This window comes from Mytilus trossulus, chromosome 3 (genome assembly GCF_036588685.1).
Source record: "Mytilus trossulus isolate FHL-02 chromosome 3, PNRI_Mtr1.1.1.hap1, whole genome shotgun sequence".
In the NCBI taxonomy this organism is placed as follows: domain Eukaryota; kingdom Metazoa; phylum Mollusca; class Bivalvia; order Mytilida; family Mytilidae; genus Mytilus; species Mytilus trossulus.
This window is the reverse complement of record NC_086375.1, coordinates 26,594,341-26,607,772: the sequence shown is the minus strand read 5'-3', so window position 1 is coordinate 26,607,772 and position 13,432 is coordinate 26,594,341. Positions and strand designations below refer to the sequence as shown.

At 31.2% G+C, this 13,432-nt stretch overlaps 1 protein-coding gene across 2 annotated transcripts; it reads left to right on the top strand.

Moving 5' to 3' along the window:
• The first annotated feature begins 1,744 nt into the window (after positions 1–1,744).
• On the top strand, positions 1,745–13,087 carry LOC134711069 (uncharacterized). Of its 2 annotated transcripts, none has more exons than XM_063571498.1 (7): positions 1,745–2,083; positions 8,090–8,188; positions 9,479–9,637; positions 11,062–11,189; positions 11,698–11,836; positions 12,236–12,284; positions 12,886–13,087. In XM_063571498.1, the coding sequence occupies exons 1-7, from the start codon at positions 1,784–1,786 to the stop codon at positions 12,981–12,983; spliced, it is 972 nt and encodes a 323-aa protein (XP_063427568.1). In that variant the 5' UTR covers positions 1,745–1,783; the 3' UTR covers positions 12,984–13,087. The 2 variants fall into 2 exon arrangements, with proteins under 2 accessions (XP_063427568.1, XP_063427567.1); XM_063571497.1 differs by having other exon boundaries at positions 12,236–12,365.
• The last annotated feature ends 345 nt before the right edge of the window (positions 13,088–13,432 follow it).

Here is a 13,432-nt window from a genome sequence, read left to right as displayed (position 1 = left end):
CTAGTGTATATTTGAAAAATAGACGTATTAATAGATTTTTTTTTAGAAACACGTCACGGAAAACTGAAATAATATATGGTTGTATCAATTCTTTAATGCATTGATGGAAACAATTACGGTCACGTGATTTGAAGGATCTTTTCTTTTGCTGAATATTCAGTGTAATTGTGTGTGCATATATTACAACATTTATACAGACTAAGTTTATATACTATATTATTCAGTGATGCATACTCTGAATTGTGTGAATGTTCGTAAAGTTTCGAGTCATTCAAGTTAAGTTTATATGAGGTCTATATGAGGGCAGGCTCACACTAGGATCATGATACCCAAAATAACAATATATTAAAAACGACTAGAAGGGAGATGGTTGAAATCTCAAAAGAATAAAATTTAGTTTAACACACATCACCTATTTCACGGGCGGAGGTAGCAGATGGGAATACTGTTAATTTCTGTTTTTCGAGTTCAAATTGTAATTAAGCAGTTTTCTGTCAAGTTTTCATAGACCGTCGGCGGGAAAACAGAATATCCAAGTCAATTAAGATTGGAGTCAGGCGAGCGCACCTGCCACGTGCGGTGTTGGAACTCGCGACCTCAGTGTCAGTGACGTGGCGGATCCAGGGAGAGGATTCCGGGGGTTGGAACCCTTTTTTGAACGATTAATGCATCTGAATGGGTACATATAGTTGGAATCCCCTTTTGAACTTGTTGAGGACCCCTTAAGGTTTTTTTTAAATGGCTGTATCCGCGACTGTAGTGATACCTAAGCAGTTGGGATATCTGCTAAACTATAGAGGGCATACACTTCATTTAGAAAACCTGAAGATAAACTCATAGTTAGAGTATAGATTTATAAGAAATGTCCATGAAAAGATTGAAGCAATCAAGATTACTAGTATTTTGATTAGAATCTCATTCTGCTTTGGGTTTACAGAACTGAAACATATTAATAGTAAAAAAAGGGGAGGCTTATGAAAAAAAGAGATGAAAAGTACGGAATGCTGTTAATTATATATAAAAAAGAGAATAATGGTAAATAAACAAGTATAGAGAAAAATGGCTTGAAACAATAAAATGATTACAGAAATGATGATCCCCTCACCAAGACCCACTTTTAGGGAAAGGTAAAACTATCCAGGAATTTAATTCCACTGGAAGAAATGCTACAACAGGATTTATTCCTATCATAAAAGTTGGTATATGATATGTGTTCCAACTAGAAAATGTATTAAAACGTTGTTTATACAAACTCCCTAGAGGACTGAACCTCGGTTTTCACTGAGAAGGAACTGGCAAAGGCAAATAGATGTTTACAGTGTTATATTATTGCGGCCGTTTCATATTGAATCTGACCTCCTACTATAAAGCATCTTGAACTGAATGTGCATTTTTTTTTTTATCAAAAAATGTAATGAATAGTGGAGAAATAATCTATTCTATTCTGTTTCTTCATTATAAAAATAAATTTACGATTTATTTCTGCAGTATGATGAAATGACAATTTATTCTTTACTTGTCCATTAGAAAAACCACAGGAATCGGAAATTTTATCAGTTATAAGGTATAAGGCATCTAAACGATCATTCAAAACATTTTTTTACCCGACGATCTTAGAGATGTCCCCATACATTATTGTTGAGAGAATTTCCGATTCTTGTGTAGAAAAGGCAAGATCGGGACCAACTTATGTATTTAGGCACATTCTTTCGTTTTTCGTGGGGTTTTTCCTTTTTCCTGTTGTATGTTGTTCTAAGAAATTAATGACAGTAAAGTACTAAAGATGCTGGAAGAAGAAACACTCTCTGAATGTTTTGCAAAAATGAGTTTGCAGGATAAGCTTGACTATGTGGACCATGAAATAAGATTATTACATCAATTTTGTAAACAAACTGGATATAGTGCACACAAAATAAATGAATTTGCTGAGCCGTTTGTCGCTGAATGCCAAAAGGGTCAACAAAAATATTCACTCAGAATTTTATCATTGATGACAAGCATTGTTGTCTTATTGGGTATTGTCAGCTATGCTTTAGTTTCTCAACCATTTGGACAAGCTTTAGTAAGGATAACTGCAATTCAGGTATTTTATATAAACACCACAAACAAGGGTGGGTATCGGGATCGTTCGCCCTGATTACATGTTCGCCCTAGGTTTGTTCGCACTGAGTTTGTTTGCCCTGCATGATAGTCCGTTCACTGTATATTCATTCATGATATGTATATGTTACATTAATGAACGAAATATAATATATAAATTGATATATTGAAATTTATATATATCTATTAAAAGTTAAATACAGAATATTTGCCAAATTTATATTAATTAAATAAACTTCTTGGCTGCATTGTTACACTTTATTTTATATTTACTTTTAATTACTGTTGATTGAATTTTGATTGCTGATAAAGATCGATAAAGTATCATTTGAAATCTTTGATATCACTGATTGTGGGTTCGACGACTTACAGAAAAGAGCGATGATTTACAGAAAAGAACCGAAAAGGACCAAAAAGAACGTAAAGGACCGATAAGAACTGAAAAGGAGATCGAAATGTTTTGTAATCGAAGAAAATTAGCAAATTGCAAAATTATATAAGTCTATTATAAATAAAAAGATATTTTTCACAAAAGTTTATTATTAGGTTTTGAAACCTTATACTGCGACAGGACTACATATTTTAACTTAATACTGTACATGTGAAAAAATTATATAGGTAGGGTGGGATGCCTATCTTATGGAATAGAAAACATAGAACTGACAAGAAAATAAAAGATATTAATTCATTATTGTCAAACAATCGTTCAAAGTGAATGATATTTTTAGCTACATGTAAGTGTCATTATTTTGTTCAATCTTGGGCGCTAATTCATTTTGACTGAGACTACTGTTATAGTAGTCTCAGATTTTGAACATTACAACAGTTCCTTATATTTTTTGGAATGTGTTCCTTTCATCAGTTAATATATATATAACACGGACATTCGGACAATTGGACAAAAACAAAATAAAACGTAAAAATATCGTTTAAAACATGACGAAAAACTTTACAGGATCAAGTCATAGAATAAATACGAATGTTTCATTCTTGTTGTGTGTGTATGTGTATGTATGTGTATTACATATTCAATGAAAACACATTAATTGTTACTTTAACATGTTAAACCTGTCAAGGATTTGAATTCGTCAAGGAAAAGTCCCGTTATCTTCATGCACAAGTTTCTCTATAGATACATCCAGGATACATGTACGTGTATTACCACAGGCCAACATTTATCACCATCTGAGATCATTTCACTAATCTACATGTACATATCTGTTTTAAGTGGTTTATTAGATAGATAAAATTAATAGAAATCAACATGCCATAAACGTTTTCACACCCTTTTATCTATACGCTATTAAAGGGCGGCTATATAAAGAGTTAACAATTATCAATTATACCGAAAGACAGTGCGCTTTTTATTAATTTATATTTCTTGAAAGACGAAAGAAAATCACTGTGTTTTGCACAAAATTTATAATATATAGATAATGATGTATTTTTTTATTGATAAATATCCTTTTATTCCCATGTAGCCAATCGTTTTATAACAGAAACTGAATTAAGAAATTGAAACAAATCAAGATTAGAACATCGTAAATATAAAAAAGAAGATGTGGTATGATTGCCAATGAGACAACTATCCACAAAAGACCAAAATGACACAAACATTAACAACTATAGGTCACCATACGGCCTTCAACAATGAGCAAAGCCCATACCGCATAGTCAGCTATAAAAGGCCCTGATAAGACAATGTAAAACAATTCAAACGAGAAAACATGCTTTATTTATCCCAACCCTCCCCTAACCTGGGACAGTGGTATAACAGTACAACATAAGAACGAACTATAAAACTATAATGTTTGCCAGGGTTTACATGAAGCAAGAATTGAATTTTCTTCAAATGTGTTTTACAATTCTATTTTTCGAAAACAACGGAAATGACACTTTGATTCCTTTTTTTTCAAAAATATTTAAAATTTTAAATTCCTCAATCTGATACAGGGAAATCTAACTTTTTTGTAAGTCTACATATCCATATAAATGTACACTCTAAATTTGAATTATACATTCCTTATGAGGGGGGGGGGGGGAATTGGTGTATATAGAAATATACATTTTTTTTTAACATTTTTGTCTGCTTTTCGGTTCTTTTCGGTCCTTTTCAGTTCTTTTTGGTCCTTTTCGGTCCCTTTCGGTTCTTTTCTGTAAATTGTTGGACTGCTGATGGTTATATGAATTGTCTTTGACTGTTTGATGGATTAATAATGAAAATAACATTTTTCTCAAATAAAATAGTCAACTTGGATGGATAAAAACACTAATGACAAGTGATCAATGTACAGCAGTATGACTGTGTTTTTGGTAATTGTTTTACTAATAGTAATTCAATTTAGTGAATGTGCAGAAACTTATAACCTAGTCCTAGTAGCAGCTAGCTATAAACAACATGATACATCGTAAATATTCTGCCAAATTGTAGACTGACTTCAATACATTCAATTATATACACACAACGCAACACTAAACTAAAAAATAAAATCAGGGCGAACGGACTCCGGGCGAATAGGTATTACAAAATGTAGGGCGAACAGAAACTAGATCAAACCAGAATCAGGGCAGACAGACCCAATTTCACAAACAAGCATGGCACACTGACTGTAGACTGTTCGAGAAGTTAAAAATATATATATCTGGCATAACTTTCAATGTATCAATAGTTAGGCAACATACTATTGGAGTAAAATTCTTTTTTTTTTAATTCTTTTTATACTCTCTGTCTAGAACTCTAGATCCCTATAATTTGCTAATTTAAAAGTTAATTGTTATTTTCGTGACGTCAAACAGTGACTTATCGGGAAAAGATGCAGTTTTGGGCTTGATTTTTATCATTCAAACTGATTTTAACTTGAAAACAAATTCATGGAACCCTCTTTTTTAGAATGACATTTGGTTTGATTACGAAAAAAATTTCATGTACATGTGTACTAATTTTTATGAAAACGTAGAGTTAATGATGTTTTTTTCTACATTTATGATCATTTGATAAATTTGAGTTATTTGTAAAAATGAAATGTACAATTTATGCAATGTTTATATAACACATAAATTACAGATAATTTAACAAAAAACAGCTCATGTTTTTATCTTTTAAAACAAAAAAGTTATGTATTTCTATCGAAAAGAAAAATACGTCCACAAATCTGTATTTTGAGGAAATATCTGAAAGGAGTATATGGTCAGTAAGCTCCTAAAATAGCCTCCTTTTTTAGCGTAAATTTTAAAATAAGATTTATTGACTAATATCACAATTAATTATAGCTAATACAGTGACTAGGTAGGAAATAAGGCATTTTGTTGAAAAATTTACGTTTCTGCGTTTCATTATGTCGTCACAAGTTGTACTCGTATTGATTTTTCACGAAAAAAATCAATGTAAATGGGTAAATTTCCATAGATTATTGGACAGGAAACATAGAGCACATATGTCTACAACAAAGATCCTTTAAAATATTGTGTGTGAAGACATTTCACATGTCTCATTTAAATATTAAGTTTGTCGACGCCTGGGCTCTATGTTTCCGGGTCCTTAATTTGGTTGAAAATCAGCTGATTTTGTCAAATTTCACCCATATCCCTTATCTTGACCTTTTTGAGATGTAAAAATCAATGTGTTAGAATTAAAATTTGACAAAAATAGTTCTAATTAACTTTCAAACATGTCTTAAAGGCAACTTAAAACATTTATTATCTTGTAACTATAAACTTTATAATTTGGGCCAAATATGGCCCTTACCGAACTTTCTCCTTTGAACCTCAATTTACCCAAAAAGGAGCACATTAAGGTATATTTTTTTATTACATATTTGATTTATTCAGGTAAAAAATATCCTACATGCAAATTTTCATCAAAATTTAAATACGGGTTCAAAATATAAAACTGTTAAAGGTGGCTTGGGTGTCTTTCTCTATCTTGGATTTTGAAATTGGTCCAGATCTTTAATTCATGTGCAAATTTAGAGTACAAAATGTAGTATGTAATTCATGTTTACGGCTCTTAATGTTAAATTAGAAAATTAAATGTTTTATATTTTCGTCTGTAATTCCTTAAAAAAAAACAACATATTTGTGTTTGGTTCCTTTTTTTTCTTTGATTTTGCAAAATAAGGGGAGATGACTCAGATAAAATAGGGTTCATTTATTATTACTAAGAAAAATTAAGAAAAATTATTAGCAATACTGTACATGTACTTGTTAAAAAAATATATACTTTTTTCATGAATTCTCATCTAGTCAACAATGTTGGAGGCATTTATCGTTGAAAATGCACATAGACCTAAATTTTGTACATGTAGGAGAGCATCACAGGCTGCATGTTAATGTACAATAATGTATAGTTTGAAATTGTTGGTTTGAAATAAAGACTTTGCTGTTTTGTAAAAACTTATTTTTCTTTTCTGTTTTCTGTGTAGCGTATTGACTGTGGAATATTTGATTTAAGAAATAATTCTATCCTGCCATGCTCTATGCTCATTTTAACATGGGTAGGCATTATATTTGTTAATATCTTAATACAGAGCGTTAGCGAGGTATTAAATGTTTACAAATATAATGCCTACCCATGTTAAAATGAGCATAGAGCATGGCAGGATAGAATTATTTCGATTCTAATAGGAATATTTGAACTCTTTCACTTCGAAGCGGACCTATAGTAGACGCTCGGAATGTCACCGACACCATTTTGATTTCATGAGCCAAAAACGTTATAGGAAATCAGCAGTTTATCAATAAAAAAAGAACAGAAGCATTTAAACTTACTTTTAGAATGTTTTTATTTAATTTCCTAGCGAGCAACACCAACAAAAATGTCCATTTATGATCTCTGGCGTTGTTCAAAATTCATCTGACGTTCCAATTTCAATTGTGACGTCAATCACGTGCAGCCCATGTTCTATTTGAATTAGAACATGGCTGTGTTTACAAAGCGTAATAAGGACGTCATATTAGAATTCAATTTAGAACATAATATAATGAAAAAGTGTGCTTCAATGGAAAAATGCAATTTTCTTAAATAGAAAATTCATCATGTGGAAAAGATAAGGAAATAGATTTATCGATTTCAGGGTGTTTTAGTCAAACAGAATTACCATGTCATTTCTATTAGAACTGTGATTAATGAATTCCAGAAAATATGATATTTTTCTTTAATAACTAATATTACTGTGATATTGACCTCCACTGTAAAAGAAAAGTTGTTAATTCACTATTTTAAAGTTGGCCTCATCCCTTAATTGCCTTAATAAACCAATAACCCCTGTGGATACACAATGTATAGTAAACATGGAACTGATTGAACACAGCAAAGACAAGCTTTTAATACTATATTTATTTTCATATTATATGGTAAAATGGGAAAAAACATGTATTAAATTGGAATTTACAAAAAACAAAAAAATAACAGCTTTGGAAAAAAGGGAGGGCTAAAAAAATTGTCCTGTCCCCAAGTTCTTATATTAAGTAAGCATATACATTTTGTACATATACATGTATATTTATTTGGAGTCTTGATTTTTCTTCTTACACCTTAACTTTTAGGTACATGTATGCAAACGTGTACATTGTACATTGTATATCTTTATTTGGAAAAGTATGTGTGCACCTAAGAAAAAACTTTATATATCTTGTTTGATTATGAAAAAACTTTAATGAAGATTCTGAAAATTATTATATTGTTTCTAGAAAAACTTTTCCAGTACCAATCAGCTTACTGTACATGATGTAAATGCTGTACTTCTTTGTAACTAATGGAAATTACTTTCTATGATTTGTGAACAAAGATTTTGAATTATAGTTTACAACCGGATTATTGCCAGGATAAATTCAAGCACATTGCCAGACATTGCATATACATTGTAGCTACACACAGCCTTAACCTTGTTTTTTATAGCATAGTTTTCCAAGAATCAAGTGACTAAGGCAACTTATTAATTTATATTTTGAACACATATTGAAATTAAACTAAATCCTACATATTTTGCAGTTTTATCCACTATATGAATGGATACAGATACATAACAATGATTGTCTGGTTAAGAATCCATTATTTGTTGACCAATACTTAACTGAAGAAGACTGTCAGGTTAGTGAAATATTTAACTGAAGAAGACTGTCAGGTTAGTGAAATATTTAACTGAAGAAGACTGTCAGGTTAGTGAAATATTTAACTGAAGAAGACTGTCAGGTTAGTGAAATATTTAACTGAAGAAGACTGTCAGGTTAGTGAAATATTTAACTGAAGAAGACTGTCAGGTTAGTGAAATATTTAACTGAAGAAGACTGTCAGGTTAGTGAAATATTTAACTGAAGAAGACTGTCAGGTTAGTGAAATATTTAACTGAAGAAGACTGTCAGGTTAGTGAAATATTTAACTGAAGAAGACTGTCAGGTTAGTGAAATATTTAACTGAAGAAGACTGTCAGGTTAGTGAAATATTTATATCTAAGGTCAGATAGATTTTTTTTTTCGACATGATATAGTAAAAACAGTACACATACTTTTTTGTTTGGCCCTATTGTTATTTTATCATGGTGATAATGTGTAAAAGAGGGACCAAAGATACCAAAGGGACAGTCAAACTCGTAAATCTAAAACAAACTGACAACGCCATGGCTAAAAATGAAAAAGACAAACAGAAAAACAATAGTACACATGACACAACATAGAAAACTAAAGAATAAACAACACGAACCCCACCAAAAACTAGGGGTGATCTCAGGTGCTCCGGAAGGGTAAGCAGATCCTGCTCCACATGTAAGTCTTATGATAAAGAACTAATATGGGATATGAATGTAAACTCCTACCATGGCTTGAAATAACACAATCAACCTGGCCGCACGGCCATAAAACTTTTGAGCATGATTTTTGTACTCATACTCGAAAATCAACCAATCAAATGGCTGGATTTCATGTTTCGAGCATAATTTTTGTGCTCAGAGCACTGAGCAAAGTTTTATGCCTTCAAGGCCAGAACTGTGGAGGGTCTACTCCCACAAATGTAGTTATCTCCCATGTCAGTGAAAATACAGCCACAGTTCAATATTTAAATGACCTTTATAATTTGGAACAATGGCATTAATATTAAAGGGTAGACATTTTTGAATTGCAACTACATGAACAGCCAAAATGTAGACTGTTTTACAAATAAACTTTCATAAAACTATTCCATATATTATTAATACTATTGACTATTGTGCATTTCTTATTTTATTTTTTCAGTCCAATAGCGAAGTATTTCAGATTTATGCCATAACACATTGACCTTTTAATCAGATGAGAATGTATATTATGAGATAAGACCATAGTTTTTCTAATTTATTTAATTCAGACTGTTTAATGATTAGATATTAATTATAATTTCACCTAATTTCAGTTGTGCAGCGGTATAACTGATGTGAAAAGAATATCAGATTTAACTGAAGTCCAGTTTGTAGAAGAGTTTATGCAGACTGGACAACATGTGATAGTTAAAGATGGCATGAGAGATTGGCCAGAATCAATGACATCTTTAACAATAGGCAAGATAAAGGAAGTAAGTCTGGTATATCATAAAAAGGCTAAGGCTGCTGTATGGCTTTCAACAATGAGAAAAAAATTAACACTTTGCAAGCTACATGTATTAAAGGCCCTGTAATAACAAATGTTAAATGATTAGTAAAAAGAGAATGCTAGTAGCCTGATTGAGGATTCAAGTACAAAATAATTAATGAAAGACAAATTGAAATTGATATACAGGCAGCAGCAAATTCAAGTTTTGCATATTGAAGCATTTTGTAATATGAAAACTAAGTTGTACACACTGGTTAATGGTATTTTTATTTCATGTTTGTTAATACAGTTTTAGATTGCATATATACATACTAAAGATATCACAAAATTGAACTTCTCAAGAACAATGCACTTTACATAACTTACAAAAGCTATATATTATTTTTTTGTTAATCTTTGGTGACATAACTCACAAGCAAACTCATTTTATGGAGGGAGTACATGTATTAGTTTAGCTGTGTAACTCACAAGCAAACTCATTTTATGGAGGGAGTACATGTATTAGTTTAGCTGTGTAACTCAAAAGAAAACTAATTTTATGGAGGGAGTACATGTATTAGTGTAGCTGAGTAACTCAAAAGCAAACTCATTTTATGGAGGGAGTACATGTATTAGTTTAGCTGTGTAACTCACAAGAAAACTCATTTTATGGAGGGACTACATGTATTAGTTTAGCTGTGTAACTCACAAGAAAAGTCATTTTATGGAGGGAGTACATGTATTAGTTTAGCTGTGTAACTCACAAGCAAACTCATTTTATGGAGGGACTACATGTATTAGTGTAGTTGTCTCAGCTTATAAATACCTTAACTATGTTGCAAAGTTAGCTAACACTGTATGATCTCCTTAAGGTGGTACCCAACACTTTCACTAAAATAAATTTGGCTTGTTTAATTTTCATAACATTTTGTCAAAGTATTTACTTTGACCTTTAAACAAAAATATAAAAATTTCAAAAAATTTTAACCAACCGTTTTGTAAGAAAAAATTCACTGGTTATCTAGCAGTTTGACAAACACCAATTTTGATCATTGAGAAGCTTAATATTCCTTTTACAACACAACGTAATTATCATGTTTAGCCGACTTTACAGAGTTATCTCCCTGTAGTTTTAGGACCACCTTAAAAAATAATTATATAGTAAAGCATTTTCTTTCACTATTCAGCTTTCTGTGATACTTTGGGTTTTTTGGGGGATAGTAGTTTCTATGGTGAAGTAACAGTTTAAGAGTTTGTGGATGTGGATTTTGAATTGTAGTTAAGCATGTTGAGAAAACTGAACAATTAAAAAATTATAAAAAATATATATTGTTTGGTATATCCTTTCTCAGTATCAATACCCAAGACAAATTAGTTTTGTAAAATTGCTCATATTTTCACAGTAATTTATTATCTATTTATTTAAAGATTTACCTGAAAGATCCAGCTTTCTTTGACAGTGAACCATGTGACCTGAGTACTAACTTACCATATAGAGATGTGGACGAGTTTATGGAAGAAGAAAATAAAATCAAACAGGGATACTTTATTTCATGGTAAGGAACTGTTATCATGGTTATCAAGATTGCTAATGAAATGTTAAGATAAGTTGATTTAGTTTAATGACAATGTGGGAACTTTTCACCTGTGTACAAATGAAGTGGATATGAGCAATTACAATGGCAAATTCAGGAGGGAGAGGGGTCTGGGACCTCCCCTTTTTATGAATGATCAATGTATTTGAATGGGGACATATTCACACCCACCCTTTATCCTGGGTTGGGAACCCAACCTTTTAAATGTCTGGATCTGTCCCTGAATTATAGGCAACTGTACTTAAAATATGCTCAACACACATATTTTTCATTGTGAAACCATGAAAAAAAAATATAAAAACATGTTTAAAGTATATTAACAATGATTTCAAAATTTCAGTTACTTCAAGGTTGAAAAATCATGGGAGGTCAACTGTTGTTTCATCCAGTGTAATCATTATTAGTTAAAAATAACACAATGTTCTGATTGGTCAAGTTTTGTTTAGTAGTGATTTTAATTGTATTTCAGGACAAACTGTATAAAACAAACATCCAAAGCTATGAGGAGGTTTTATAAGAGACCTTACTTTATACCATCTTCAGTGGAGATGTTTGAACAGAATTTTATATATTTCTCTAAGAAATACAAACAGAAAGAAATAGTAGAGGTATTAGTTATAGCCAATATTGTATGCTCTCCTTAGATTTAATACTAAGTGTTTTACATGTTTTCTAAATTTCTCTCATTTTCAATGATTAATTGACACATTTCTGTCCAAGATCTTAGTAGTAGTTATTTATATTCTATCTATTGAAGTTTTAAGATGTGAGACCCATGAATGATATTTCTACATTTTTGGAGTCAACATTAGCTTTTTGTATATAAGGATGAATATTTAAGAAATTAACAGCAAGGGGATACATATTTTTGGTATTGTTTGTTACTCTTGTCTAGTCTTGATTCAACCTTATAATAGTTTTTATGAGTCCTTGTTTGTAGGTTTAGTTGTTTTATTGTGTCCCCCCTTCACCCCTTAAATCTAACCAGCTTGTTATTTATTTTTCAGTTTAAAACAGAGACAGCAATCATAATCTTACTACAACTTAAAGGAAGAAGTACATTTAATATCTTTCCTGAAGATCTGTGTAATACCTCATGCATTCCAATACAAGATACCCTCAATGAGGGACAGATATGTAAGTATTATGTAATATTGGGATAGTTTAAAAGTTACCTTGCTCCGTATGAGAATATTTTCACACCACCTTGGCATTAGTTATGTTAATTTTTGTCATGTGATGTGTACTGTTTAATTTCTCACAAACTACTATTAAAATAAATGTTTGGTCTGTAAATGAAATAACATTCATCAACTTTATTATCTCTTGTTTTGGTAGATAGTTGTCTAATTGATTACCAAGCTTTGTCACTGTTTGTCATATCTAAGATATGTGGGACTCTACTCATACATATGAATGACAGAGCAGATAGGGTTAGGTGATGAAAGTAATGATGTATTACCTTTTTTTTTAATAAAGAGATGTGCTAGATATCCAGTTTCAGCCAAAAGTCTTTCTTCTTTTTTAGAGATTTAATTTAAATAGATAGAATTGATAGAAATCTGAAGAGAATTAATAGAAACCTGAGGTAAAAATTCCAATTATTATTTTTTTTAAGAACTGTTTAATACATTTAAATGATTTTTTTTCATTTCAGTGATAGCTATGAATACTCATAAAGTATGGACTTTAGACATCCAAGGAACAGATGGGGAGGAAAACATAGCAATAGGAATTGAGGGGAATTTTAATTGAACTTTATGTACAGAGATTAACAGTTTAGGTTTCATATTTATATTAAATATGATTTTCTAAGGAAAGAAGAATTTTGTATAACTGAATAAAAACTAAAATAAGAAGATGTGGAATATTGCCAAAGCCCCTACAGACACCATCTGAAGTAGTAGTAAGCAATGATATGTCTGCATACAGCATTCAACAATGGGCAAGCCCATAACCCACAACAAACTATAAAATGCCTCGAAACTACAAATGTTAATAATTCAAATAAGAATACTAATGATCTGATTCTTGATCAAAACAATTAAATGAATAACAAACAAGGTATACAGCTTTAAAAGACAACCACTGAATTACAGTCTCCTGACTTGGGCTGAGGTGCATACAGAATGTGGCTGAGTTGGTAGGCATCACATTCCCTGCAACCTTACCTTGGACAGTGGTGCAACATCAAAACACTAGAA